General features: G+C 41.1%; 1 protein-coding gene across 1 annotated transcript in view; it reads right to left on the bottom strand.

Moving 5' to 3' along the window:
* Nucleotides 1–17577, bottom strand: part of RSPO3 (R-spondin 3) — an 84466-nt gene extending 66889 nt beyond the window's left edge. Inside the window, exon 1 of the mRNA XM_026504762.4 lies at nucleotides 16968–17577. Coding sequence (XP_026360547.1) covers nucleotides 16968–17064 — 97 coding nt within the window. The 5' untranslated portion in view covers nucleotides 17065–17577. The remainder of the gene's footprint in view (nucleotides 1–16967) is intronic.
* Between the last annotated feature and the right edge of the window lie 10352 nt (nucleotides 17578–27929).

Here is a 27929-nt window from a genome sequence, read left to right on the forward strand (position 1 = left end):
AACCTTCCCAAGAATAGAATAAGAATACATTTGATGAGAAAACTGACAAGTGTATTTGATGAGAGTATGTGTAATTGGTTTGTTGTTTTAAAATTGTGCCCTATCATGAGTCATGTGAGACTAGGGTAACAGGTTATGGTAACTTTAGACCCAACTTAGATTTGGATCTCATGGAGTAAGGAAATAAGGAGATTCTGAAATAAGTGGTGTTCCAGCGAGCAGATAATGCCCTTTGAAATGACCATTGATTAAACAAGTAAGAATGAGATTGCCAGGAGACACACAGAACACTTCTCTGGAAGGCTATCTCTTGAGCCTATCTGCTGTGTGGCCTCTGGTGGTACAGAATGGCCACAGGAGTTGTTTCTGCTCTAGGGTCCACTACAAAATGACTGCAGTCAGCTGACCTACTTCCCTGGACTCTTCTCCCCTCTTAAGTAATTTGAGGGGATTATGCTGCATACACTACGCCCCAGAATCTTCCTACCTACTAAAACATGTTGTACACCTAATCCACACATACTCTTTCCCTGATATTTTCTATTGACATAAATGCATCAATCCAGTTGCCAAAGCCTGGATTCTAGGAGCCCACTCACCCTCATCTACAACGTCTCTTCCCTATGGATTCTACATCCTTAGCTAAGAGAGCTCACATCTTTCCATTTCCAACCATGACTACTGCTACCATTTAGCAATCAGAGTGATCTTTTAGGAACAATAGTTAAGATTTTATCGGGCCCCTGCTTTAAAAACAGCGTAAGGGCTTCTCACTGCTCTTCCAGAGTAACCACTTCTGTCAGGTAGCTCAGTTTACTCTCTCTCAACCTCATTTCTTGTCTAAGGAGCCATTCGTAGCACCATCTCAGCTGTAGAGAGAACTCCCCCTCATTTAAACCTCCTCTGGCATTGTCTTCTTGAGAAAAATCAGAGTGTAACGTGAAAGCTGTGCTTTAAGTCAAAAGATGTGGGTATAGTCTGACGTCTGCTGTTGCTGGCTGTCATTTTGGTCAGTTGATTAATGGTTTTGAGCCTCAGTTTCTTCATTTATAAAATAGTTAAAATATATTGTGAGGTTGTTGTGAGGCTTACAAGAGATAATACAGATAAAAGCACCTGATATTTACCTTTCTTTACTCAAAAGCGTTCACGAGTTAGTAATAACATACAGAAAAGAATTGGATCATGCTATGTCAAGGCTCTGAATTCTGGCAACTGATATCTTTAAAGCTATCAGTTGGTGTTAGAAAGGTCATCAACAGACTTACATAAGAAATCCAAATAACATGTTGATACCTGTTTGCCAAAGTGGTGCTTTAAGTAGACTGGATGTAGTGGTCAAGGGGTTACCATAAAAGGTTTGAAAAATGCCTCTGTAAGATGGACAAAAATGCACTATTTTTAAACACAAAATATTTTAATATTTGTTTGGTAAAAGTAATTCTTACAGTTAGTGAACTAGCATGAAAGTTCAACTATAGAAATTAGTCAATGTGCCGAAAAGGGAAATTTGCTCAGCCCAACTATGTCATTCCATTACAAGCTTTACCTAACAATGCCAACTACGTTTATAGTACGCATAGCATACTTCCTATGATTGTCACAGACGTCATGCTAAATGACGACTCTTATTCATTGGTCATAAATTTTCAGACAAGATAATACTGGGAGCCCAATAAATTCCAGTGTTTTCTGTTGATCTTCCTTCCACCTTCCTGCCTCATCCTCACATGCTGTCTGGTATCCTTGTTTTCCAGAGAAAAGTCTGGGTGTGCATTGGCTCATTTGTTGTAAACTATCTCATTAATTTCCAATTCTGTTTAAACAAGCCTTAAAAAGAAATGTCATACAGCTTAGAAAGAGTATCTAACAGCTCTGATTTATCTTCAGCTGAATAATGTTTAATTCTAGCTTCCTATGTTCTTTCTTTAACCACGGTAACATGCCACAAAAGCAGGTTTAATGTGTGCTTTGCTCACTTTTGTAATCTTAGCACATAATAAATGTTCAATAAAACACTGCTGACTGAATGAATTTATGCTGTTTAAATTAGGACTAAGTTTAATTTCAACTTTTCCTCATATTTTTCTCCCACTAGAATTTCTTTTTCACTTGTTAGCTTTAAAAACTATGGTCTAAAAAACTCGATGAAAGTATAAAGAGAAACTCATGCTTTTGAACTGAAGCCGTAACTCCACATTCTTGAAGTTGTGACTGACAACTATCTAACTAGCATGCTACAAGAAGGAAAAGGAAGAGCTCCTTGATTTTCCTGTTGGGGGGACTCTGAGCTGTCTTTTGCTTTCAGATAAGTAAAAGATTATGAGACCCATTTTATAGTGGGTGCAATGGAATCATAGACTAAATAAATGGTTTCTCTAAATTATATAGCAGAATGTTCTTAGAAATCAATCCATCTGCCCCCTAATGTGGGATTTCTTGAACTATAGTCCAAACTCCAGAAGATCTAGATCCAAAAAGGGCAATCAGAAAGATGATATTCTTCTGCAATTAAGTTTATGAAGTTTCCATTTCTTCTACCTTAAATTTCTTTTTATTAGTTTCTTTGCTAAATTGTGAATAAATTTGGGATTCAAGTGGGATTCAAGTGAAGACTCAGCAGAGAATGATGTCATTACACATTTGAGGCAAAACAAGGAAAAGTAAAATCCCATTGTAGATATTTTAATAACATTATTTACACAGCATCTTTTTTCTATAGTGCTTTTCCACAGGGGAAAAAAAATCCTATGTAAAAAAAAAAAAAAAATCCCACTCCTATAAAGAAAGCAAACTGCATATACTAATGAGAAATCTGAGACAGTGACACCAATAAAGGAAGTGAATTACAATTCAAGGTTTTTAGATTTTAGCGTAGGCCCTAAATCATCAAAGGCAGGGAGATACAATAACTAGTCAAAAGGATATACACCTTTTTTGGTTAAGTATCATAGTAATCATTAATAGTGTAAAATTAATTTTAAATTCAGTCAATGAAGCCTCTGATGCTTTAAATTACTTAGCTGTGTTATCCCCTAGTTCATATAAATACGTGAAAATGCCATGCAAACAGGAAGGCGCAGACGAGGAACATGGGGGAACTTTGGCCCCTTGAGGCTAGGGTACCACCCTATTTTAACAAGTGATATTTGATATAAACACCAGAGCCTAGCCATTATCCCTTTTAATGGTCTTTAAATAATAATATAGAAACAAGAGCTTATATAAGATAGGACCTCAGATATATTACTTTATTTTGGAAGGGAACATGGAGAAATAAGTAAGAACTGCTTTTGAACATGTTGATGAAGAGATCTGTAATCACTGCTTCCCCCATCTTTTTTAAACAATTAGAACACCAGTAGCAAATTTTTATTATTTTCAATTTAAATAAACTATTTCCCCTACATTCTGTGCAAATTAAACCATGTCTCTATAGTGATAATTTAAAATAATATTTTGCAATTCACATTAGGTACAGTTACATGTAAGTCCTGTCTTGATTCTTTCACCCTTAGTCTTTTCCAGTGTATTGGAATCTGTGCATCAGACAGCATAAGGCCTGCTGTTGCAAACATTAATAAGATCTATCATTTAGGAACAGTTACTTACACTTTGTTTAATCTCTAATGGAAAGGATTTCTCTAAATATTTACACCAGAACAGTTGCCAGAATGAATCCTGCAAAATTGCTGGCACAGTCCCAGGAATAGGGAACTGGCATGGGGGAGGGGAGACTCCTGGTCCCTGGTCCTATAATTTTAAGCAGTCCTAGAATTTCAGGGAGCCGCTTGCTACAATATGAAGGGTTTGTATTAACAAAAAGGTACTTCAGTGTGTAGACCAATTCAAGTAAAGTATCTCCACAGCCACTTTCGTTTATTGCTCTTGTAAAAATGACTCTCCATTTGCTTCGGGTATAAAGTAAAGGGATTACTTAGGTTTCAGAGACCCAGTAAGTAAATTGTGTATGAGAAAAGAAACTCGTACAAGAAGTGTGAAGAAACACCAAACTTATTCTGTTCAATGGCTCCCAAGGTGCTTAATCTATAGAAATGACTTGCTGCTTCCATGAATTGCTGAGTGAGAGTCAGCATGCAAGACTTAGACAGGAGAGAACTGAAATCTGCCAAGATAAATGCAGCAGTGTTTTATAAATTAACTCAGCTGTCTGTGTGTTTATTTTTTCTTTGGAAGATTCTAAAATTAAGACTGTTCAACTCATCTTAGTATTGGTTTGGAATTTGGAGAGTATTTGAGAAAGTGATTTGAGGCTAGGAAGGGTAGAGAAAATATCCAGCACTGGAAAATCTTGGCAAGTATCATTTGAAATGTGTTCTTACCTGAAGAACAGTAGCACTTTTGCCCCTCAGCCTGTTAATTAAGTAGTTTGGTTAAAAACTATTACATAAAGCCTTCTGGGATTACAAACTCTCCATTTATAGTATGGGCAATATATTAAATTCAGAGGCAGTTTTTAATGAATTTCTGAATGTCAGTGAGATGTGCACATGGGTGCTGAAAATGGCAGTGGTAGCCTGAAATGGTTGAGAACTCCTTTTTCTGGAACTCTCCTTTACTCTATTAGAAATTAAACTTTGAGGTACGGACACATAATGCTCACAGGTCTGAAAATACACACGAATCAGGGCTGGGTCCTGGAAGCACAGTGCTGGATGGAATGGCAATGATTATTGGTACTAGGGTCAAGTATGCATCGACATAATCCTGCAAGTGTAACTGGCTTCCAAGGGAAATCCCACTGATCTATGTTTACAACCCAGATCTACATCAAGCTACAGAGCTGGAAAGCGGGTGGATGTTTCGGAAATGTGCTATAGGAAAGGGAGACTTCCCTTTCTTTGTAGAAGAGGCTAAGAGTTACCTTAAGAGTTATCTTAAGGAAATGGTACGAGGTGACCGGGTGAATGGAGGGCAGAGGGGCTGAGGATGCCACCTATAGGCTTTTTCTCTCATTACCAAACAGTAATGAAGGTCCTTTTGGACTTAGATCAACACATTGGTCATAAATTGGAAAAGCAAGACGGGATTCTGCAAGAAACAAATCTTCAGCAGCTCAATATGCGCTCATATAGTTTGTGACCAAGCAGCATTTGTCTATATCTTCTGTATTTCATGGCAGAAACGACATGTCATCAAACAGTAGTGACACAAGTAGACACAGGTTACAGTGGGTTTTTTTTTTAAGATTTTATTTATTTGAGAGAGAGAGAAAGAGTGAGCATGAGCAGGGGAGAGGGGCAGAGGGAGAAGCAGTCTCCCCACTGAGCAGTGAACCCAACGAGACATGGGGGGGCTCCATCCCAGGACCCTGGGATCATGACCTGAGCCGAAGGCAGATGCTTAACAAACTGAGCCACACAGGTGCCCCTACAGGTTACAGTCTTGCTGCTAAGTTTTCAAAAATTAAATTCTTCTATTCTTAAGATTGCCTCATGGTCAAATTCAAGACCAAAGAAGATCAAATATATAGTGCCACTAAATTGGTAATACCATATTGACTGCAGGTCATTGTAACTCTTCAGTGTGCAGAGTGCAGGAGGTCAAGGTTTATTCGCCAAATGTTACCTGGAGATTGCCGGTTGCCATAGAAGCCTGGCCAGAAAAAGAATCTGACTGCCTGCCTCTCTGTGGATTTAGAATAAGCAATATCACCCATCCACACGTTTAAACAAAAAGAGCTAGTAATGCAAAGTCATAGGAATATTGAAATATACTGAAGTCATTCTGAATTATAAAGAAATGTGAAACTTATCGCATTTAAGGACAGTGAACAGTGGGATCCATCACATGAGGCAGACAGAATATCTTTTCTGGATATTTGAAGCAATGCCAATAATTTCAAAGGCCGACTTTCACTTAGGTTATTAAGCACAGATATATTTGTGCTGCGTGAATATTTTCCTATAAAAAGGTTTAACAATCTTCTAATTTCTAACATACTGAAAGTTTAAAATTAGAGCACCACTTATTGATAACTTCTCCTTAGCTACTTATAACGTCATGTTTCTAAATGGTATTCTTTTTAGTACAAGAAATCCTAAGTGCACTCTTGGCCCTTTCCTAGCTCTGGAGGTTTTAGAACCCCTGTCCTGGAAAGGTACTACAACTTTCTTATTTCTTATGTTACTTCAGTAATATAATATCTAAATTGACCTTAGGATGTTTACAAGGATCGCTTCCCTTCCCATCCTAACCAGACACCTCTTTCACAAAGCCTTAGACTAAACTCCTTAGGTTCTTATCATCTACTAAGGAAGGGAGGAGGAGTACTTGCAAGTGGAGACAGGAGGAGTTCTGTATGTGTGCATTGGACCCCTGCAGGCAGGCAAAGTGGTTTATAAGATGATGGTGACAGAACGGTGCATCTATACCAGTGGCATATTTCCATCTCTTGCCTGCGTAGGATGAATAATCTATTGAAGAAAAAAATTGGTGGAAAAGCATTGTTTTCTGGTGGATTTCCTGCTCTCTGTAACTCATGATTGCTCCCAATCCTTAGGGACAAGTAACTAGGTCTGACCATGGAGCAATGGCTCAAGCGTGCTGTGATGACCCTCCTCCCAGGGAGCCTGGCTTTCCTCAGTCTAATTACTTTTGGCAATTGTGGTTATTGGGATTTGGCCTAGTGACTCACTAGAACCCAAATTCTCCCAAGGAGCCCCCTTAACAAGCAGAATTAAGTCTGACAGGAAGCCCACACTTCCACTTTGCTTTTACATGGAGATTTCCCTGGTTTATGACAGGGTTTGGAAATCCTTCATGGACTAAAAAAGAATAATAAATGAAATGTAATGAAGATAACCACCCAAAGAAGAGCACATTAGGAGAGAAGTAAAAGCAGTAAGTTCATGAATAAACAACCTACCACAAAACTTAACCCATTAAGATGGAGTTAAAACTCTGTTATTTATAGCAGTTTTACTGATCAACAGTAGTCAATCTGAAGTTAGTCAGGAATTGTAGAAACTATAAAAGAAAAGAATGTTTATTTCTTGTCAGGCAGTTTCCTAAAAACAAAGAGTACTCTAGGGCACATTACCAGTCATCTGGTAAGACATGAAAACAGTTGTTTATCATTAAGTAGCTTTGAAAAAAATTTTGGTATGGCTGATACCCCATCATCTATCCATTTACTGCCTCACTCAGCCACGGAAGGGTTCGCAGCAAGCACGCTAACCTCTGGTTGCACCTCGCCTAGCCGTAATGTTCTTGTCCTATGAAGTCAGTGTCTGTTAAACTCAGTATCATGTCTTACTGTGTGCACTTTGCTCCCTTCCTTAGACTCTCTGGCTGAGATAATTCCCTTATCAGATAATCTTGTCTGCACTAGTCAGTGCCACAAGTTTAACAATACTCTATTGATACACAATATGAGGCTATCGGACTACTTTATATTTTAAACTACTATCTGTTCAGATGACGTATATCTTATCTCTTATCACACCCCACACAAGTCCATTTTGTCTGTCCAACCCGCATGAAACTGGCATTGTTTTTAACAGTTGCTCAGCTGTAACAGTTATTCTTGAATTAAGGGTCCAATACTAGTTCTCAGTCTTGTGTGCAAAATCATCAGGACTACCTATGTCCAGGCCCCATCCCCAGAGAGTTTCATTTGATTGAGGGTGGAGTCTGGCATTTTGGGGTGTGTGTGTGTGTGTGTGTGTGTGTGTGTGTTTTAAGATCCCCAGGTGATTCTAATTTGAAATCAGGGTTGAAAAATCACTGTACCCAGGCCCATAAAGAAAGAATTCGGAGTAGAGGTTACTGTTAATACTCAGGGTAAAAGTAATATAAATAGCAGATTTTATGAAGCACCATAAAGATAACTTTTCTGGAAAACAAAAACTAGCCAGTGAAATATCTATTGTGGTTGTAAATTACATAGAAGGATTTTGATTTTTAACTGCAAAATTATAGACTTTGCCACATCCTCATGCCTAAGTTAATCTTCTCCTGGATATGCACAGGGTAGATGAGAAGAATAATCTTCGAGTATTTCATATAAAATGTGCTATTCTATTGCTTCTAAGGAAAAAAAATCAGCAACTTCTTATGTTTAAAAAACCATCAATAGGGCAAGTTTAAGGAAAGAGAGCAAAGAGGTAGAAAGAGAAGTAGAAGAAGCAACCTCTATAGCAAAAGTTTGGGAAACCTTTGTGGTTTGTTAAATGAGGAGGAAGAAAGAATGAGCAAACAGAATAAGGGAAATAAAAAGTGAGGTGGGTTTTGAGAAAATGCACCTACGACTGCCCCAAGTACTAATCCCAGTAGTTGAGGAGATGGGAAGAAATCAGGGAAGGACACAGGCTTTGGAGCCATACTTGGACTGAAATCCTAGGTCTACCACATCTTTGTTGAGTGATCTCAGGTAACTAACGTGGGGCTACTGGCACCTTCCTTACAGGGTAAGTGTGAGGAATAGATGACATAAGATCTGCAAAAACATCAAGTACAGGATCTAGCACTCCCAGATGATCAAAACATGGCAGCTATTTAAATAATAATCAGTGTCTCAACACTCACTTTAAGAAATAAATATAAATGTGCAGTAAAATAACACATACATAACAGTGGCTCTGAGAGCTATGACACGATAGTTTGCCCAGAGGCACTTACACACTTTGTCATAACATTTGTGTCCCTTTCTTATCAGTAAAATGTGACTGATACTGCCTTTCCTTATATGACAGTCTTTGTCAAGATTACTGTCTCGTACCTGTGAAGTCCCTTTGTGTAAGAAAGGAACATACCAACGGGAAACTAGCTTCTCCTTTTCTTACCAACTTATCAAGCGTATGTTAAAAAAACTGTTCTAAAATAAGCATCTCACAAATTCTGTTATTTTATATTGTGTGGTGGTGGTTTGTATTATGTGGTTATAAAATGGGGGCTGCTTTACCACTTACTCTAAGGAATGTGCTTTGTATTGGGGTATAATTATAAATATGCTTACCAGCTAGTTTTCTGAGGACAGTTTTTGGGAGTGAATATAGTGCATTGCATTATGGTGTATTCATTCTAGAAAGATGTTTTAAGGTAACTGAATCTAATCCCATGCCAGTGCCAAGTGATCAGAAGAGAACTAGGAGAATAAACACACTAGAAATCATTACCTGCTTCTGATGTAGAAGGCCAAAACTGAGTTGGAGGAGAAAGAGGCATGGGGCCTGGCTGTTACTAGGGCTGGATAATTACTCAGTGGGGATGTTGCAGAGGTAATCCACACACTGTACAGATGGGCTGGATTCCTTCAAGTTCCAACCCATCCTCAGAACCTCTCGTTGTAAGACAGCATACTTTGTAGAGAAATCTGCTTGAAAGGAGAATCCCACTGTTATGAGTAGATGCTAGATCCAAATGGAATGATTTTTTTAAAAAGCATTTTTATACCTTAAGGGAATGTATCTTTCATTATCATGAAGTTTTTCAAGTCTCCTATGATCTGTGGCAAAGTAATGTAGTTCCACAGGTGAGGAGATTTCCAAGCACGATCTTGAGTTGCATGATTTGACAACTTAAAATTGAAGCTCAGTGACCTTTTTCTTATATAAAAACAAAGAGTACTATAAAAATGAGAGGCTTCACTTGAGAATGATATATCAGATTCTTTAAAATAGACAAAGTACCTTCATGTAATTAATCTTATTTTGATACTACCAGTAGGAGTCTCAATGTCAGCTATGCAAACACTTTTAATAACAATATGCACCACTAGATTTTATCTCATGCATTCGACTATCCCCTTTGTATGACTCCAAAATACTTATCTTCAGCCCCGACACTCTGAGACTTTGATTCTGAGTTACTAGATGCTCTACTGGCCCTCAAAGTAAAGATAGCTCAAAAGAAAAATAAGTTTCCTACCAAGTCTGCTTCTCTTACTTTCCCATCTTTTTGTTTATCTCCCTTGCTTTTCCATTCACCTAGATCTGAGTACTTACACTACAAAGTCTGGTGCCAAATATGTCTCTCCATCTCTTTTCCCTTCATATCCAATTAATTGCCAAGACCTATACATTTGATCCATATAAGTATCTGCTCTCTACACTCCCTTGCTCAATCAGTCACTACTATCATAACGCAGGGCTTTATTATCTTAAATCCCAGCTGTCACAATTGCCGCCTCCACCCTAGCACAGGCTACTTCTAACAGCCTGTCATGAGTGGGAGGGAGGTGGTCCTGCAGCATCTCTCTAGCTGGATTCCAAACAGGCTCCCTGTGACTCCAAGCCCAAGGACAAGATGGACCTGCTGAAGACTGAGTATGCTGACTGATGCTATGGCTATGGTTTTGGGGTACTACATAGTGTGAAGAACAAGAAATATCATAACTAATTCCATCTCTACTTTGATAAGGTGCTTATTAATTAACCTTTATACGCATTTCCTTATAATAAAGGAATATTTATATTTGCTTGCGTTCTCAATCTTCATCCACTAAACTTGATTGAAAAAGATAGCTTAAGTTTAGAAGAACTGTTTAACTATGACTATTTAAGTCATAGCCATGGCTTACATTCTCAGACCGAAAGATGATAATTTGAAGAGACTACAGAAGTCACTTAGATATAAATTTTTGACCAACCACCTTATTTCGCAGATGAGGAATTGCAGCCTCGTGTGGTAAAGGGACTTGCCTGGATTACTCAAATATTAGTAGCCGTGCTGGATCTAGAACCCAGGTCTTCTACTTCTCAGTCTACTTTTTCCCAACAGACACTGAGGATTTTCTCTCAATGGCATCTTAGGTCTCAGTCTCTACCATGAACTTTTGATGCTTGCTAGTCATCAAATTCTTAAAGGTCAGATGGAACACTAAAATAAGGTAGTATTTTGAAGACTGGATTAGATTCTTGCATAAGGCATAATGACAGTTAAAAGCTTTTAAATATATATTAATTTGGGCAATCATATTCTTTAGTACCATTACGTTTTCTCTATAAAACTTCCAGAAGAATTTTAGTGACAGAGGATGGCAACTAGGTCCTTTGCCAAGGTTACAAATAAGGCAGAAATGCTCTTATCAGATAAGAGGCACCAGCGACCATATTTTTTAGAATGAATTTTTGAAATTATTCAAACTTTTCAAATGTGAAAAAAAATGTAGGTATTTTGCTTAAAAGTTTCATGTTGTTGAAAACTCTTTGGAGCAGAAATTGGGATTTCATAGCACTCAATGGCAGTAAGCATTCTCAGCACCCCCACAATCCTTGAGAATGGAATATTCCATTCCTTTCACTATTGCTGGATAAGTACTTTAAGCAGAATGCTAGTAATATTCCTGAATGGAAAGATCTGATGGACAAGATTAAATAGAAAAAAAATGGCCAGTAAATTTTTACAGATGTATATTTTACACTTTACATATTTTGTTAAGGTATAACTGCAAAGCATTTCAAACTTACTAGGTTGTCCAACAGATGGTAAATTTAAGATAATCCAATCATTTTAAACCTGAAGAAAACATTCACAATTAAAAAAGTAACCCGCATTTTTCCTCAAAATCAAAAGCAAAGTAAAAAAATCTGTATAATTTATGATGCAACACTTCTCAAATGATCATTCTCAAGAGCATGCCTGTGTACCATGCGCTATTCAGAGAAGAAATAGTTCTACCCAAGTAAAACACGTAATTTCAACACACTGTCTTGCATGATCCTTACCATGCTCTCAGAACTGAATGATGTTTTCCTAATGGTAACCAAAGTTGATTCTTACATTTCATGAAATATAATACCCACTCTGATGGCATTTCAAGAATTCACTACTTGGAAAAGGATTTTTTGGGGGGTGGGATGAGTGGATAGCGGGGAAGTGGGAAGAAAGGTTAGGACAACATCCAAAATAAAACATTTGGATAAAGCAGGGAAAGATGATTTAAGAAATCACTATATGTAGAATAGTTTTATTTTTTAATACTATTTTTATAATTGCAGCGGGACCATTTGGTCTTAACTCTACTTAGCGTTCTGACAATTCCACATGATATACCACCAACATTACATATAATTTAAAAGAACAACTGCATTAAAAAAAAAGATTAACCATGTAATTGGAAAATATTTTTAGATATTTAACAGTAATCTGGAGATCTCTGTTCAGATTTAAATATTTTAAAATGATCAGATGACTAATAAATTTGATTTGTAGTATCATGGTATGTAAGGTTTCCTCAAAATAACTTGAAAATCAAATGGAACTTATGTTGCAATTTCTATCCATTGCTTTCTGGGGACCTAATTTGTAGAATATTAAATTCTCGATAAATATTTACTGGAGAAATGATTTAGCAAAAGTTATCTACTTGTAAGTTGAAATACTCTTCCTTTTTCATGCTTAGAGGAACAATGAAATGACATTAAGTCAATTTCACACTCATTCTTATATTCTAAATTACTTTACATGGAATAATTTAGGACTAAAAAGACAATATTTAAAAATTATCATCCTTAATGTTCTAAGTAAAATCCTTCTATTGAAGTAATAAACAAAGAATTAAAATAGTATAACAAAAGGATATTTTAAGAAATAACTCTAATAGTGTATTAGCGAATATATTAGAATTTACAAAAATAAATGTCTTTTGCTTATATTTAGATATTGCCATTACTGCCTAGGAGTTTAAATTTGTGACTTTAATTCATACAGATACCACATGATATGTTGCAGAATATGCTTTCTTCAGCAAATTTTACTCATGTCTCCTATCTATTACACAATGTTTCTTTCAAAACAAAGTAGACTAGTAACTAAAGCAGACAGGTGAGAAAATGCATTAAAGCCAATCTCCAAACCATACTTCCATTCAAAATTAATATCACAAAACGCATAGTACAATGAAAGATTTTTCTATCCTATAGTTAACTTGTTATTTACCAGAACTGGCAGTGTAATTACCAAGAGTGTATCAGAATCTCAAAGAATGGTTCAACATCTGAAACAATGTCATGAATAATGACCAATATATTCCAATAAGATGATTTTATTTTATTACCATTAAAATTATTTCCCTTGTATTCTTACTCCTTTACTTCATACTTACTTCTTTACTTATGAAAGATTTTTAAAAGTTTCACAGATTGTGCAATGGGAGCTTTGTAATTATTATGCACACAATGGCTTTTCAAAACTTGCTTGTATCTAGAATCCAGACAATTAAAACCCAATTAATAGATGGCATCAAATAAAAAGGATACTACAAAGGCATCTGATGTTTCTAACAATAATCTTCTGGAATAATATGATCCAACAATGTCTTCTGAATAATCAAATAATGTTATTATATTTAGCAAGCTTCACTATTACTATTCATTACTACTGTTACTACCAGATATTTAATTCTTTGACACTGGTCACTAATATAATATAAATATCAGTTCAAAAATTTCCAGTCAACCAGAACAGCTTATTCTCCAAGCAAAGTGGATAAATGATGGTCTGGAGACCATCATACTTGTTACTTAACATACCTGACATCTTCTCTCTGACATGGATCAGCAGGCAGTGTAAATAGCAGGAGACAAGTTCTACCTACTAGCTGTATGGCTTCCTATAAGTTACTTAGCCTCTGTTATTCGGATTCTTTCTCTGCAAAATGGGAATATTAATACCTGCACTTCAAGTTACTATTTAGGGGTCTGAGTGTATAATTCAAGGGAAATACAGTGCAATAGCAAGGTATTGTGGTTATTATCATTATGGCAAATATGACTTTTACTTTTATTAGCAGATAACCTTGAATTCAGAACCTGACTGTACTAAGTTGCAAAGACTGAGCTGGAAATGAGTTAGAAACTGGATTTGGGGTTCTTGATTCAACACTGTACTTAAAGTCCAAACCTTGCCCCTGAAAATTGCTGGTTGGAGAATTTTGAATAAGGGTTGCATTTCATTTTTACCTTAAGTAAATTCAAGTTAGTCATCCCTATGAGCTGTATGTGAATCCAAATAGGTAAAAAAGTTATTGTGCATTTACTCACCCATAACTCCACAGGTATTTTTTAAGGTACAGAATTTATGTTTAAAATGCTCTTTTTTATAAGAGCACTAGTTTTCACAAAGTACAGACAAGTGGTATAGCAGTTGTTTCAGGAAAACAGGACAATAGTAATGTGGCTTTATCTGCTCCATCTGAGGAGTAGCCATGATTCCTTAAACTTGACAATACTGAACACTACAAACAAATGTCTTTCTTTCTTTCATTCTTTTTTTTTTTGGCGAGAAAGTTTTCTACTGAAACATTCAAGAGACCACTTAAAAAAAACTTTGAAAAGACAGTTCTTACACCTTAATTTTCCACCTCTTGTATTTTAAAAATTTAGGAAAGTGAAGCTATTTAACTACAGGCCAAAAGAGATACTCTTAAATGTTCACGTTAGTTGTCTCTTTTAGGTAAAGTAAAGACGGCTTTTTTCTAAAATACCTTTGACTACTACCTTATCTTTCATTAATTTTCTTCCTAGACCGCATTGGAGGAAAAAGTTCTTATACGTTTCTTTCAGAAATTTCCAAAAAACAAGTATGTGCACATGCAATTTGGCTTTGAGTTTCAGGACATTTAACAAAGATCTCTTCTTACCCTCCACTCCTTCCCCATTCTCCAAAAACCTTACTGCACCTGCCAACAGCCTGGTCTGTCTCCTCGGAGGACGCAAGGGGTCGCCCCTCTCCCAGGATTGTACCAGCAAACCTAGCGGCAAAGGCCGACTCAAGGGCGAAGCAGCAAGGAGCATCCCTTGCTACGGGAGCTCTCTCCCAGCCCCACTCCCACAGAATAATTGAATTTCCACCCAATGCCACCCACTCCCTCCCTCCCCAGAGGACGCCTCCGACTTGGCCTTGAGACGATTCAAGCAGGTCGAAAAGCAGTTCGCCTTTTGACTGCGATTTCTCTGGAGTATGCACTGAAAGGTGCGCCAACCCGCTGGTCCCCGCAGCCTTGGGGCAGCATCACCGGGCAGCTTCCTGCACCGTTGTCCTTGGGGATCACCTGGGGGAGGTGGGAATGAATGGATGGCCAGGTTTCTTTCCCGTGCCTTCCTTCAAACGCAGGGGCCCCCGAACTGCAATCGGAGGCACCTCTACGCTGATGCTCAGGACCCTGTCCCGTCCCAGCAATTGTGTAGCTCCTGGCCCTGGGGTCCTCAGTGGGGTGAAGGAAGCAGTGGGTCAGAACAGTGTAAAGCAGGAGACTGCCCTTGGGCCCGGCATCCTCTCCCCACCGACCTGAGATGAAGTGTCCGCGGACCGGCGGGGAGAGGAGGCAGGGACCACCAGGGCGCAAGGGCAAGGCTCAAGCCCCAGGCCGCTCCTTCTAGAAGGCGGCCGCGCAGCTTCAGTGAAAGGGTGGGTGGAGGAGTTACGAAGAACACAAACCATTCAGAGGCCAAGAATAATAAATCGGATGCCCTGACATGTTTAGCTTGGGCCCTCCTGCCCCTTGCTACGCTGTCCCAGAGGTGGTGAGACCCAGCCGGAGCCCCTGGCGCTTGGGCCCAGCAACGTTTTTTAAAGGTAATTTTCAGGTGAATCAGACCTTGTCAGCCTGAGGCTAGCGGCACAAAGGGAGCTTTCAGGGGACCCTCACGTCCAGGGACAGGGCAGAGACAAACAGCAGCGGAGAAGCGATTACTAAATCTCCATCTCACACAAGCCTGGGCTGTATCACCGCCGCTGCTCCCGCGCCCGCCCGGAGGGGCTTCGTCCGCCGGCGCTGCGAGAGGGAGTCAGCGCGCGGGAACCGTCGCCGCCAAGCGTCACTGGCTCCCAGGCGGCGGCGGCGACCTGAGGGGCCAAGGCAGTAGGCTCGATCTCTGCACCCCGCGAGCTCAAGGAAGGGTTCTCCCTCCCTGACCCCACCAGCGCCCCCAGCGCCGGAGCCAGGGTCGCCCCCAGCCCTGCTCCCCACGCGGGCACAGACGCCAGAAGGCCCGCGCGCCAGGCTACCCGGGAGCAGGTCTGAGAGGTGCCATTCTCGCGTCCGTCTCATCTCTGAAAGACGCCACCTTTCAGACAGACCAACCCGGGTTGAGGATGCCCTGGGGTACCCGCCGTTTAATCCCAGCTAGGGCACTGTTTTAAGCCGACTTCACAAGCCAACCTTCTAAGTAACACGAGCCAGGATAAGGGGCAGTAAGGCGGCGAGCCTGAGTCCTTAGGGGGAACCCCACGCTCAGTCTGTGTCTGCCCCAGGGGACCCTTGAAAGAGCCTGAGACGGTACAAGCGCTCAAGCGTGACAGGCAAGTTCGGTACTGGAAACGCTGCATCTCGGGCTCCCAGCGGCGGGTTCAGCAGTCCTTAGACCTTCCCCGGAGTGGCATCGCGAGGGGCTCTCCAAGCGCGTAGACTCGCGAACCCTGAACGCCCCGAGTGCCTTTCGGCTCCATTCGTGCGTGGTTGCGGGCAGCGGCCGCGCAGGCGCCCGCTCGCTGGCTCCCTGGCTGGCCCGCGAGCAATTCGCAACCGGAACGAGGTCTCCCTGCGCGAGGCAGCGACGGGAGGTGAAACGGCGCCGCGCCCGCGCCTCCCTCCGGCGCTTAAGTTAGTGGTCAGGGACACCTCGCGGGCCGGGTGTCTAGGATGCCAGGGGCTCCAGGCCCCCGTCCCAGTCACGGAAGGAAAGCACAAACAACCTAGAGCTAGTCTAACGAAAAACCTAACTTTTCCTCGAACCTGAGGTAACGAGGGGGCGGGAGCCACGTTAACGCCCGGTCCGCCCGCTTTGGCACCCGCGAGGATGCGGAGGAAGAGAGGGGCGCACCGAGGGAGGCGTGAAAGACGCAGTCAATACCGGAGCCTGAACTACTACCTCCTCTCGGAGGCGTGGGGTGCAGGGCGGGAGGACCGCTGACGCCGGGAGCCGACTCAGGACAAGCAAAGAGACCCGACAGGTGAACGCGGCGGGAGGGAGCAAACGTGTAAAAAAAAACCCTGCACTTACTTCTTCGCTGGCGCCTTCCCCGGGAGGCGTTTTGGCTGCCGATGTATTCCATAAAGTTCAAAATGATAAAAAACCAAGAAATCAGTCGCAAGTGCATAGTAACCCAGTAATGTTTCCCTTCCTTCTCCTTTTTTCTTTTGTTAATTATATTAAATGTTTTAGAAATATAGGTAGGTGTTAGGCGTATAGAGAGGGAGAACCCAAGCAGCGGACAACTTCTCCGCTCAGATCCGATAGGCTTGCTGGGATGGCAAACGAAGCGGGTCGGGTGCAGGGAAACCAACTATTGTACTTTCAAATTGTCCGAGCCCTGAACCGCGGCGGCTCCGCAAGGGTGGCTGTCAACACCGCGAGCGACGGTTCCACGAGCAGCGAGCGGCCTCGCCGGGGCGGCCGCAGGTAGCATGGTGAGGGGCGGCGGCGGGCGGGATCCGGGCGGGCGGGTAGCGGCGGCGGCGGCCCCTGGGGCTCAGAGGTTGCGGCGGCTGAGGCGACAGCGGCGGGGGCCCGGGTATCGTAGGGGAGCGGGCGCCGTCGGCACCGCGGCCATGGCCAAGGGGCGGCGGAGAGACCCCGAGCTGCTTCTGCTGTTCGCGAGTAGGAGCCGCTCCAGTGGTGAAGGGAGGGAGGGAGGGAAGGACGGGACGAGGGAGGGGGAAGGGGGGGATGGCTGCGGGGGGCGGGGGGAGCTCGGGGGCGGGGAAGGAAACTGCTGGAGCAACAACCCTGAGCGACCTCAATAACTTTCAATTTCAAGAAGGAAAGAGGGAGCTGGAAAAGTACAGGCGTTGCGATTTGGCAGAGGGACGGGAAGAGGCGCCTAAGGGGTCCCGGGTCTGCGACGGAGCATCTCTGGACACTGCAAAGAAGGCGGAGAACGCGGGCCGGGGGGAGTGGGGGAGGCACTGCGTGGCGAGAAGAGCCCCTCAGAAGGCAGCTCTGGCGGGGAGAGGTGGGCGCGCTCGGGCCGGGAGTGCTGAGGCCGAAGGTCCCGCGGGCGCGAAACCCCCGCCCCTTCTGAGCCAGGCTGGTCTCCACCGCCTCAGGCTGGGAGCACCAGGCTCTCCCGGCGGAGCGCCCTTGCTACCTAGCGCCTTCACCCCCAGCGCCGGCGCGCAACGACTGGCCTCGGGGCGGCTCGCCCCTCGCCACCTAGGCAGATCGCTGGAGGATTTCTGTCTTCGGATTCCTTTCCAGTTTTCTTGAGCGCCCCTCCGTTGCTTTGCTCCCTTTCTTTCTTCCTTTCAATAAAGGTAGCTGCCGTTGGGTGCCGGGCGGCTGGTCCGGAGGAGCTCAGTGGGCGCTGACGGTCACTCCGCCCGCGGGTTACCTGCCCCGAGTGGGAAGGACCCAGCGGTGTGTGCGTCCCGGACCGTCCCTTTGGAAATTCAGTTGTGCTGCGGCTTTCTTCCAAACTGAGCGTTTGCTGCGGCTCTGGAAGATTCCTCCACCCCTCAGGCAGTTTTCTTCTTAGTCTGATCGCCCTCGCACGGCGCGCGCTCTCTCTCACCCTCTGTCTCCCAATCTTGAAAAGATCTGTTGTGCAATTCGGTTTCTTGTCTAGGGAACAGGGAATGATAGTCGGAAAGATTTTTCCCAGTCTTGGGGGAGGAGGGGAGGGTCCACTACTTCCCCTGTTCCCAGCGCAGGTAAGGGCCCCATGGCAGCTGGAAATAAAGTCTGCTGGTCCACCCAGGGATGGGAGAACCTAGCGCCGGCATTTCTGAGCGGTGTACACCCTGGCTTATTATTAGTCAATGGTAAGCTCCCACCTCTTTTCTCCAGTAGCACAAGTCGATGAGCTTCCAGAAGTTACTGAAGAAGTATTATTTGAAAGTCACAAGCCCCCAAAGTGATTTTAATATAAACTAATAGGTAGCTGTATTTAACAATATCCGAAGGACTGTACTTTATAGCATTACAGCTTTACACAGCTCCTGAGAGGTCACTTTGAAAAACCCTGATTCATAAACACCTTGCTAATTCTTATGCTCAAATAATTTAGATTTAGAAGATAGCCAAAGCCTTGCTGGAAAGCAAGCAAGATTTGTATTTCTCTCCTTTTCCTCCATTTATAATCCCTAAACTGGATTGCCTTGTATTTATGTATTTATAAATGAGGGGGATAGAAAGGTCACCGCTCCTACCCATCCCATTTTGCAAGCTTGCAATGCTTCAAATTGTTGTATTTCTCTGAAGTCTTCAATGGTATAGTTGTTACACAGCCCAGAAGAGAGGACTGAGGAGATCAAATGGCCTGGAAGCAAAAAGAAAGGAACATGAAATATACATTCTTCTTCAAGTGCTGAAAGTTAGAATCTGAGAGGCTGGCCTTTCCATGATAATTCCTTAATTAAATATTATTAATTACTTTATATACCTGTATGGGAATTTTGAAGGTAGGATTAGTTTTCTTTAGATTTTATATTATGGGAAAGACAACAACCCCAGCAAGGTTATGATTTTTGGCTTATTTTTAAGAATTCCCATTTGCAATTCTTTCTCTGTGGTAGAATGGTATTTTCTGTACATTGCAGGCGCGCGCGCATGCGCGCGCGCGCGCGCACACACACACACACACACACACACACACACACAGAAACACACTCCCAGTCTTTATCTGTTGCATAACGTCCAGTTGCAAATGACTGAGTTTATCACTTTGAAACAGAAAAGTTACAGATAACAGGACAATTCCAATAATGATTATCCAAAAAAGAAGCTACTCTATTTTTCTGTGCCCGTCCCAGTTAGCTTTGCTTTCCTTCTTACTTAATACCTCAGATCCTGAATATCTGCACCATAAAACGTGGGGGATTTAAAGGCTGTGGGAGGCTCCCTTTGAAAAGGACTCCAGAGACTGCCTTTCTAATCCAGGATACTTGAGCCGGATGGGATGAGATTGCAAAAGGGATGTAAAAAAAGCAATTTAGTGAACAACTTCAGGGAAGTAAACATGAAGAAAGACATTTACTTTTCACTCTGTTTTGTGCAGACATATGTTATTTGGGATGAGAATAGGAGTGACAGTGTAAATAAATAAACAAGCAGCGTGAGAAGCTGAAGCTCTTGAGCCATCCCAGGAAAGAAGTGCTAGATGCAGTATGCAGGAAAAGCTTGTCAAGGAATAAGCCCTGTTCTGAGGAAACATAAGGAAAACATTAAATAAATGGAGAGTGTATTCTTTCTCTCTTGACGCTATGCTTTAGAATAACTTTTTCCTGATCCATGTTACCATACTATTAAATGTGTGTTTACTTGCCTGGCTGAGTTGTCCATTCCCTCAACTGTTCTAACAGCTTATGGAAAGCATGCCATGGCCTATTTTGTGCAACATAGTATCTTTTTAAATTTTTTAATCAATAAAACAACACTCATAGAAGCCTGTGACTGCCAGTGGATTCCAGGGCCCAAGCCTAAAGCAAGTTAAAAACCATAGGCTCAGCATAGAAGTCAACATTTGCTTGTTGTTTTTCTCCAGAAAACATTAAAATCCCAGGGAGTTTGAATAACCAGGAATTTAAGAAAGTCGGGCCAAGAGAATAGAATAGTTTTGGATAAAGATGGGGGCTTAAACACATCCAGACTAGTTACTACAACTTCTCATCTCCCCTTTACCACCTCCCCCACCAGGCAGTGACAACAGTAACAAGTTATTTTTGTCCATTGCAGTAGTGGCACTTTAAGGAAAGAAAATGATTGTCATATTGTTGAATCCATACTCAAATATGTGAAAGGGGGTGTGCTCCAGAAAGAGAGAGCAAGCCGAATCGTTTGGAATGGGATATAACTAGTAGTGATGAGAGATACTTGGCAAAGTTCAGGCTGACATCAGTCATTATACCACAGAGCTAACATGCAGATCCTGAAAATGCTCAACTCTCTAGTTACTCAGATCTGGAGGCATCTGAGTAAGTCAAACAGGGTATTGCTGGCGGGGTCTGTGTAAGTGACGCAGCTAGAAGTCATCCTTGAAATATAGAGCAGAGAGCAGTATTTAAAAGCCATTGAAATTAGCGGATGAAGGACAGCTACTATTTTTAGAGTGAGAAATAAAGGAGACAGAATTATTATAGCAATTTAAAAAAATGATTAAATGGTTGTATAGCATTAAGAAAATGAGAAAGTCAAGACCCATGATGGATTACTTTCTGTCAACAAGAAAGAATGTTCTTCCTCCCAGATGAAGTTATGGGACACTTATAAAATTGTGGTGAGCACTGTCTGGTGTGCCTATTTTTAAAAACTTTTTTTTTTCACAAATAAGCTAATTGTTGGGCTCATTTAAAAGTGAATATCTGGTAGTATTCAATATAAAGAACTTAATACCTCAGATTTTTTATTCTAGAGTTAATATAAAGAGACTGTGTGTTGCAGTAAGAAGATTGACTAGCAATCTAGGGATCGAGGTGAAGTTCTTGTTCTGTATTTGTCATTGTGTTTCAGATTTCTTCACCTGAAAAATGAGAAAATTCAACTAAATGATCTCCAAAGTGTCTTTTAGCTCTGAAAATAATGGCAGCATATCCAAAAAGGAAAGGCAGACTTGTAATTGCAAATGTCAATGCTATTTCTAGTTATGTGACAACACAGCTTTCACTTACAGAATTGTGTTTAATTGAATAGGCCCAGATTTAGAAATCTCCTCACAAACTTGTTGATTTTCTGGAAATGCCTAATCCATTAGAATCCTAGATGACTCTGGCCTAGCACAATATGTCCAGAACAGTTTAATCTCTCTAGATGTGTCTAGACTTGGGACAAGGAAGAACAGATTTTAAACCTCAGATTGTGGGCAGACACCTGGAGTGGGTAGGGAAAAAGATTTTTGAACCTCCTGCAGCTACCACTTAGTCTCCGTTCCTGTTTTCAGGAATCCTAGGTAAGGAAGGAAAAGGGATTTCATTGAATGAGGACTTTCCTTTTATTTTTTATTATTCCTTTCTTTTTCTATCCATATCTTTGGATGAGGGTTTATATCCATGCCTCTTTTGTCCCAGGAAACTCTTCGGAAAGTCAACAGTGAGGGTTAAGTGGCTGTGGTCACAGCTTTAGGTTGAGGGGTTACTACCAAAAACATAAAAGTACTATAAGACAGAGTGTGCGAGGCTGGGTGAGGGATAATTTTAATGAGCATTTTTTAAATAGTTGTTTTTGCATGTGTTATCTCAAAACAGCCTCAAAACACTTGTTTCATAGAGGATACAACTGGAGCCAGCAGGGTAGTCACTTACCTAAACTTATATAGAAACTACTCTTGTTATTTTATATCACCCCAACATCTATTTTCTCTGTCCTCCCTCACCCCAGGATGTTGACTTCTATGGACTAGTCATCAAAGCTTTCTTCCTCTGCTTTTTGGTTGGGTTCAGTCAATGTCCCCACTGCTGTGGGAACATGCAAGGAAGAGTGATTCTGCTCCCTCCCTGCTTTGGCATCGTTCTAGAAATTGGTGTATCCCTCGGGGTGACTACAGCTTTGTCAAGCAGCCCTGTTCCCTGGCTCTAGCTCTCAACCAGGTTTCAATAACACCATCTACTCACCCTGCCTCTTTAGGCCTAGGAGTAGAAATGGCTTCCCACTATTCCTAGTCCCTGGGTTCCTCAACATCTCCGGTTATATCCCTTAACTCTGCACTATTATAAATAGTCCTTTTGTAAAAGTACCTTCCAAAAATTCTTGCTGGGTCTTTAAGTGACACATAAGTATCAGAGCTGGGGCTTGAAACCAGGTTGTCTGATTTAAAGCCAATGGTTGGTTTGTTTGTTTTTTTCTTTTCATGTTATCTGGCCTTTCCAGAGAATGCACCCTAATTAAAACTGAGTTCGGTGTGGGGCGCCTGGGTGGCTCAGTTGTTAAGCGTCTGCCTTCAGCTCAAGTCATGATCTCAGGGTCCTGGGATGAGCCTGGCATCTTATTGGGCTCTCTGCTCAGCGGGAAGCCTACTTCTCCCTCTCTCACTCCCCCTGCTTGTGTTCCCTCTCTCGCTGTGTCTCTCTCTGTCAAATAAATTAAAATAATCTAAAAAAAAAAAACAAAAAAACCAAAAAACTGAGTTGATTGAAGGGGAGGATGACCAGGGGAGGCTGGAGGGTTACAGGCCAGTAATGCTTATTAAGTAAGGAAGATGGCATACAACAGTCTTGAACAATCCATAGGTAAGTAAGGGTACCTTATTGGAAAGGGTAGTAAAGGGTAGCAGCTAAGGTAAATCAGTCCTATATTCATCCCACAAATGTTTGTTGATGCTGACTGCCATGGGTGTCTCCAGGCTGGACAAAGAAGCAGAGATTTATTTATGGTCCTTAAGACAAGAAAACTGAAGAGGTGACTTTATAGTTTTGTTGGTGTTCTGGTCAAAAACAGTGTTATAGTTTATGACAGAAATAAAATGGCATGTAGACACATTACAGGCATGCTCAACAACAGGCCTTAGGAAACATCTCTTTAAAGCATCTATATTAAAAAGTAAAATGCTTTTCTCCATCCCTTTAACTACCTATCATTGACGGTTTACGTTTGTTACTACTGATGTGGTAACAACTACATGAGTAGCCATTTTCGGTCAGTTGATTACTCTTACTTCAGCATTCACTGACCGTATTGCAAACACCACGCTAGCTTCTAGAGACACAAAACTGTGAAGACTAGGGCCTTGCCCTCAAGTAGAACACCCTCAGTGAGGGAGGCAGGCACAGAAACCATTGATACTTACAGGAAATAAATGCTATGTGATAAAAGCTATGTGGTATGTTGTAGGAAGAGGACAGAGAAACAAAGCTCGGGGTGGGGGTAGCGATAACTGTGTCTAAAAAAGTACAGCATTTAAAGGAGTTGATGGTGAGTCTTAATGTGGATAAGAAAGGATTCCTTCCTCTGCTTTAGGCTGGTACTGATTCAGAGGTGGAGGTACAAGCTCTTCTTCTGTCTTGTTTTCTGGAGGTCAGTGGTCACAGTTGGCTGCTTGCTTGCTAGGGAGGCAGCCATACTCCGGGAGTGGTATCAGGCCTCCTCCTCCCCCAGCAATTCAGTGTGGCTCAGTATTGACCATGTGGGAGTGTTGTAAATGGCTGATACCTGCGCGGGGGTCTATGTAGGTTAATGATTTGACTAGTTTATTGTAGATACACTGTGGGTAGATTCTTCTCATGTGAGAAAAATGACACTTCATTTCTCCTATTTCCTGTAAGTGTTCGAATGTAGTTAGAGTAACTAACAAAGAAATGAGGGTCAGCCTTCCTAGGTGTCTGGTTGCTCTCATTCTTCTGCTCCAGCCCCATGCTCACTATTCCCCACACATTCTACAATTTCTTTGCAACTTGTTCTCCCCAGTTTTTTTATGCCCCTAAACTCACCCAGCAGTCCCCTGCTGAGCCTCATCCATTTGGCTGTCTAGCCCTCTCTGCATTAGAAGATCCCTGCTCTGAAACCTACCCTTAGCTCACATAGTACTGATAAAGGGCTGGCCTAGCTCTGCGCTTCTCTCTTTCTTCTTTCTTCCATATAGTTCTCTCTTTCTAGAAACATATTTTGATTTTATATTGGACTGTGGGGTACGCCATAGATGTAGGGAGTTATAACCATTATGAGGAATAGAACGGGTTCTCATTGGCTGGTGCTTCTGAGATTTGAATGCTAACCGGCTTGCCATCATTTCCAATTGCCTCAGTGTGAAGTATTCTGCAAGAAAATGAAGGAAAACAAAGGACTTTCCTCCCAGGGAGATGGTATTCTGTTACATATTGTTGTAACCACCCCTAAAACTTAGTGCCTGAAATTATTGACTATTCATGGTTTCTCACAATTTTGTTAGTTGAAGGGTTCTCCTGCTGGTATCCCTGCCTATGATCAGCTGCTTCATTCATATGCTGAATTCAGCTGACAGGTCACTGAACTTGGGCTCATCTGAGACGTTAGGAAAGGTATGCCTCTTTCCTCCCGTGGTTTTTCATGCATTGAGCATGGAGCTCTTTGGGTTCTAGATGCACAAAAAGGGGAAGCTGCAAGACCCTTTGCAAGTCCTCCAGTGTCATTTCCACTGCATTTTGTTGTTAAAGCAAGTTACAGGGCTAGCCCATATTCCACGGTTTATCCAATAGACTCCATCTTTTAATATGAGAATTATTGGCTGTTTTTAACCCATCACAGAGCTGGTGAATGGGTTACTGATCTTTGTGTAAAGTCAAGCTTTCAAACCCCTTGGCAGGTCAGAAAACTGACACTGAATTGGAATAAGAAAGCAAAATGTGATTTACCATATAGTCTATCTGTAAAGACTGATCTGATTCTAGATTAGTTCTTTCTCTGGATTAAGTTTAAATTCTAGTCTGGAGACCTCAGACTATCAAATCAGTACAAAGTTCCAGACTACTTTTATGATAAAGTTTTGGCCTTGAATCCATTAGTAGAGAGCTATTATGGTTTGGAACTCACAGAAAAAGATAGCTGGGGCATTCTGATTGTGGGGGAAGTCATTAGGGCTTCCCTTTTGTAGAGGTAACTTCAGCCTGTTATTTTCCTTCTTTTCTTTCTTGTCTCAAGAGCTAAGATGGCATTACTTAAGATTTGTGAAAGAGCCACTGTGTAAATGTTTTCTTGCTGGGAGGCCTTTCTTTTTTCTACTAAAATTGACTGAAAGACTTATCATTTTAGTGCATATGAACATGAAGCCACTATCATTACATTCTATAATTCTAAGATTTAATGAAAGAGATACACTCACTTTGCCCTATAAAATAAATGAACTTTCAGGGTTTAGGAAAAGAGGTAAGTAAACTAATGGATTTCCTCCTTCACTGTTAATTGTTTCTCTAACTTACTTAGGAATGTTACATTGATTTTGCATGACTTTATGGTGAATTTTCATTATTTGCAATCATAAGAATCAATGCTTTTTTAGTAACATTATAAATTACACAAAATATGGTCTTTCATGTTTTTGTTAAAGATACATAGTATAAGAGTTAGAAATTAGGCCAGCCTAACTTCTGATAGGTAAGTAATAACTTGAGGATATTTCCCCCAAATAATGATACTTATACGTTTAGCTGGCTTTCCTCTGTGTATGTGAAATGTGTGTATGTATTTTTTATCCATGTTCTCATTGATGAAATTATGCACATCCTTATGTACACTACTTGAAATCATCACAATTAGAAATTTATTTCAAGTGCAAATATTCTCAAGAAAGTTCAGAACTAGCAAATTATTTTAATTAGATTGTTTTCTTTGTAACAGATCTCTGACATTTGGCAAGTGGAGAAGGTCTGACCTGTGCAGGGCATTATGAAATGTGAGTATTTGGGAGATTTGTATCTAATAAGGATGCTTAGTGAATATGGGAGGTGAAAAGTGAGGGCAGAAACAGAAACTGCAAGAAAAAGCAGCAGTAGAAGGGAGGTGGAGTGTTTCAAGGATGAACTTATTTTTCTATGAATGGCCCAATAAGGCATTGATAAAAATTTGGATTAGACACTTCACTGCAGTCTCCTTAATGTGGGAGGAGATTGGGTTAAAATATAAAATGGATTCCTCTAAAAAAATTTGCAATTCTCTGATGCAGATTCACTTGAGTAGGGATGTCCTATGACACAGGAAAATTATCCAGAAAATACACTGAAGATTAAAAGTAGACGAGTACAGATGCAAATCAGAACCATAATGAGTTATCACCTCACAATAGTCAGAATGACTAGTATCAGTAACAAGTGTTTGTAAAGATGTGGAGAAGGGGGAACCCTTGTGTACTGTTGGTAAGAATGTAAATTAGTGTACTATGAAAAGTAGGAGGTTCCTCCAAAAGTTAAAAATGGAAATACCATATGATCGAATAATTCCACTACTGGATATTTACCCAAAGGAAATGAAAATACTAATTTGAAAATTTATATGTACCCTTATGTTTACTGTGGTATTATTTACAATAACCAAGATATAGGAGCAACACAAATATGTCCATTGATAGATGAATGGGTAAAGAAGATGTGAGATATTTATATATAAAATAGATACTCAGCCATAAGAAAATTTGTGAAAACATGGATGGACCTAAAGGGTGTTATGTTAAGTGAAATAAGTCATACAAAGAAAGATAAATACCATATGATTTCATTTATATGGGAAATCTAAAAAAACAAAACAAATGAACAGACAAAAAGACCAACTCTTAAATACAGAGAACAAACCGGTGGTTTCTAAAGGGGATGTGGGGGGAGGGAGGTTATGAAATAAGTAAGTTATGGAAAAGAAAAGTACAGCATAGGGAATATAGCCAATTATATTGTAATAACTTTGTTCGGTGGTCTAAATATAGAGTTTCAGTGAAGATCATAGTTATTAAGAAATCAGTACTCAAAAGATTTCCTTATCTGAAAGAAGTGGGAGTGGAGAACTTTTCTGGAACTGAAGGAGAGAGGGAGGGAGAGTAGGACAAAGAAATCACAGTCTAGTCTCTTATTGACAGTCATTCATTCCTGTTTCTTTTCATATAGTAGTGGTAGAACTGTTGTGGATACCTAGGACCTTGTGCAAAATGTCCACAAGGAACTTATAATCAAAGGTCAGAGGAGGAACAAAATTCCTCCCTGTGCTGGTGGGACCTAATATAATAGTTCAAGAACAGATTTACTTGGGGGCCAAAGACATCTCATACAGCACTCAAGTATGGGTGAAAAGTGACCAAAAGAGCTTTCTCTCTAATACTGGTCCTGACATGGCTTTGTGTGGTAGCCACCAGGCAGTTCAGCAAAGTTAGGCAGAGAATGTGTACATGGAAAAAAATGAGAGCAGAAATGATACTAAGTCACTTGAAGATAAAGGGTCAGGGTCAGGTTTGCCCCATTATCTTTCTAATGCTGTGACAATCATGGAAGCATTGACAAAAAATTAAGGCTTCATCAGATTAGGTCACTGTGGGACTATGGGGAACAGCCTTCTCACTCCCTAGCCCCTCCTGACTATGCT

Source organism: Ursus arctos, unplaced genomic scaffold (assembly GCF_023065955.2).
Source record: "Ursus arctos isolate Adak ecotype North America unplaced genomic scaffold, UrsArc2.0 scaffold_13, whole genome shotgun sequence".
Taxonomy (NCBI): domain Eukaryota; kingdom Metazoa; phylum Chordata; class Mammalia; order Carnivora; family Ursidae; genus Ursus; species Ursus arctos.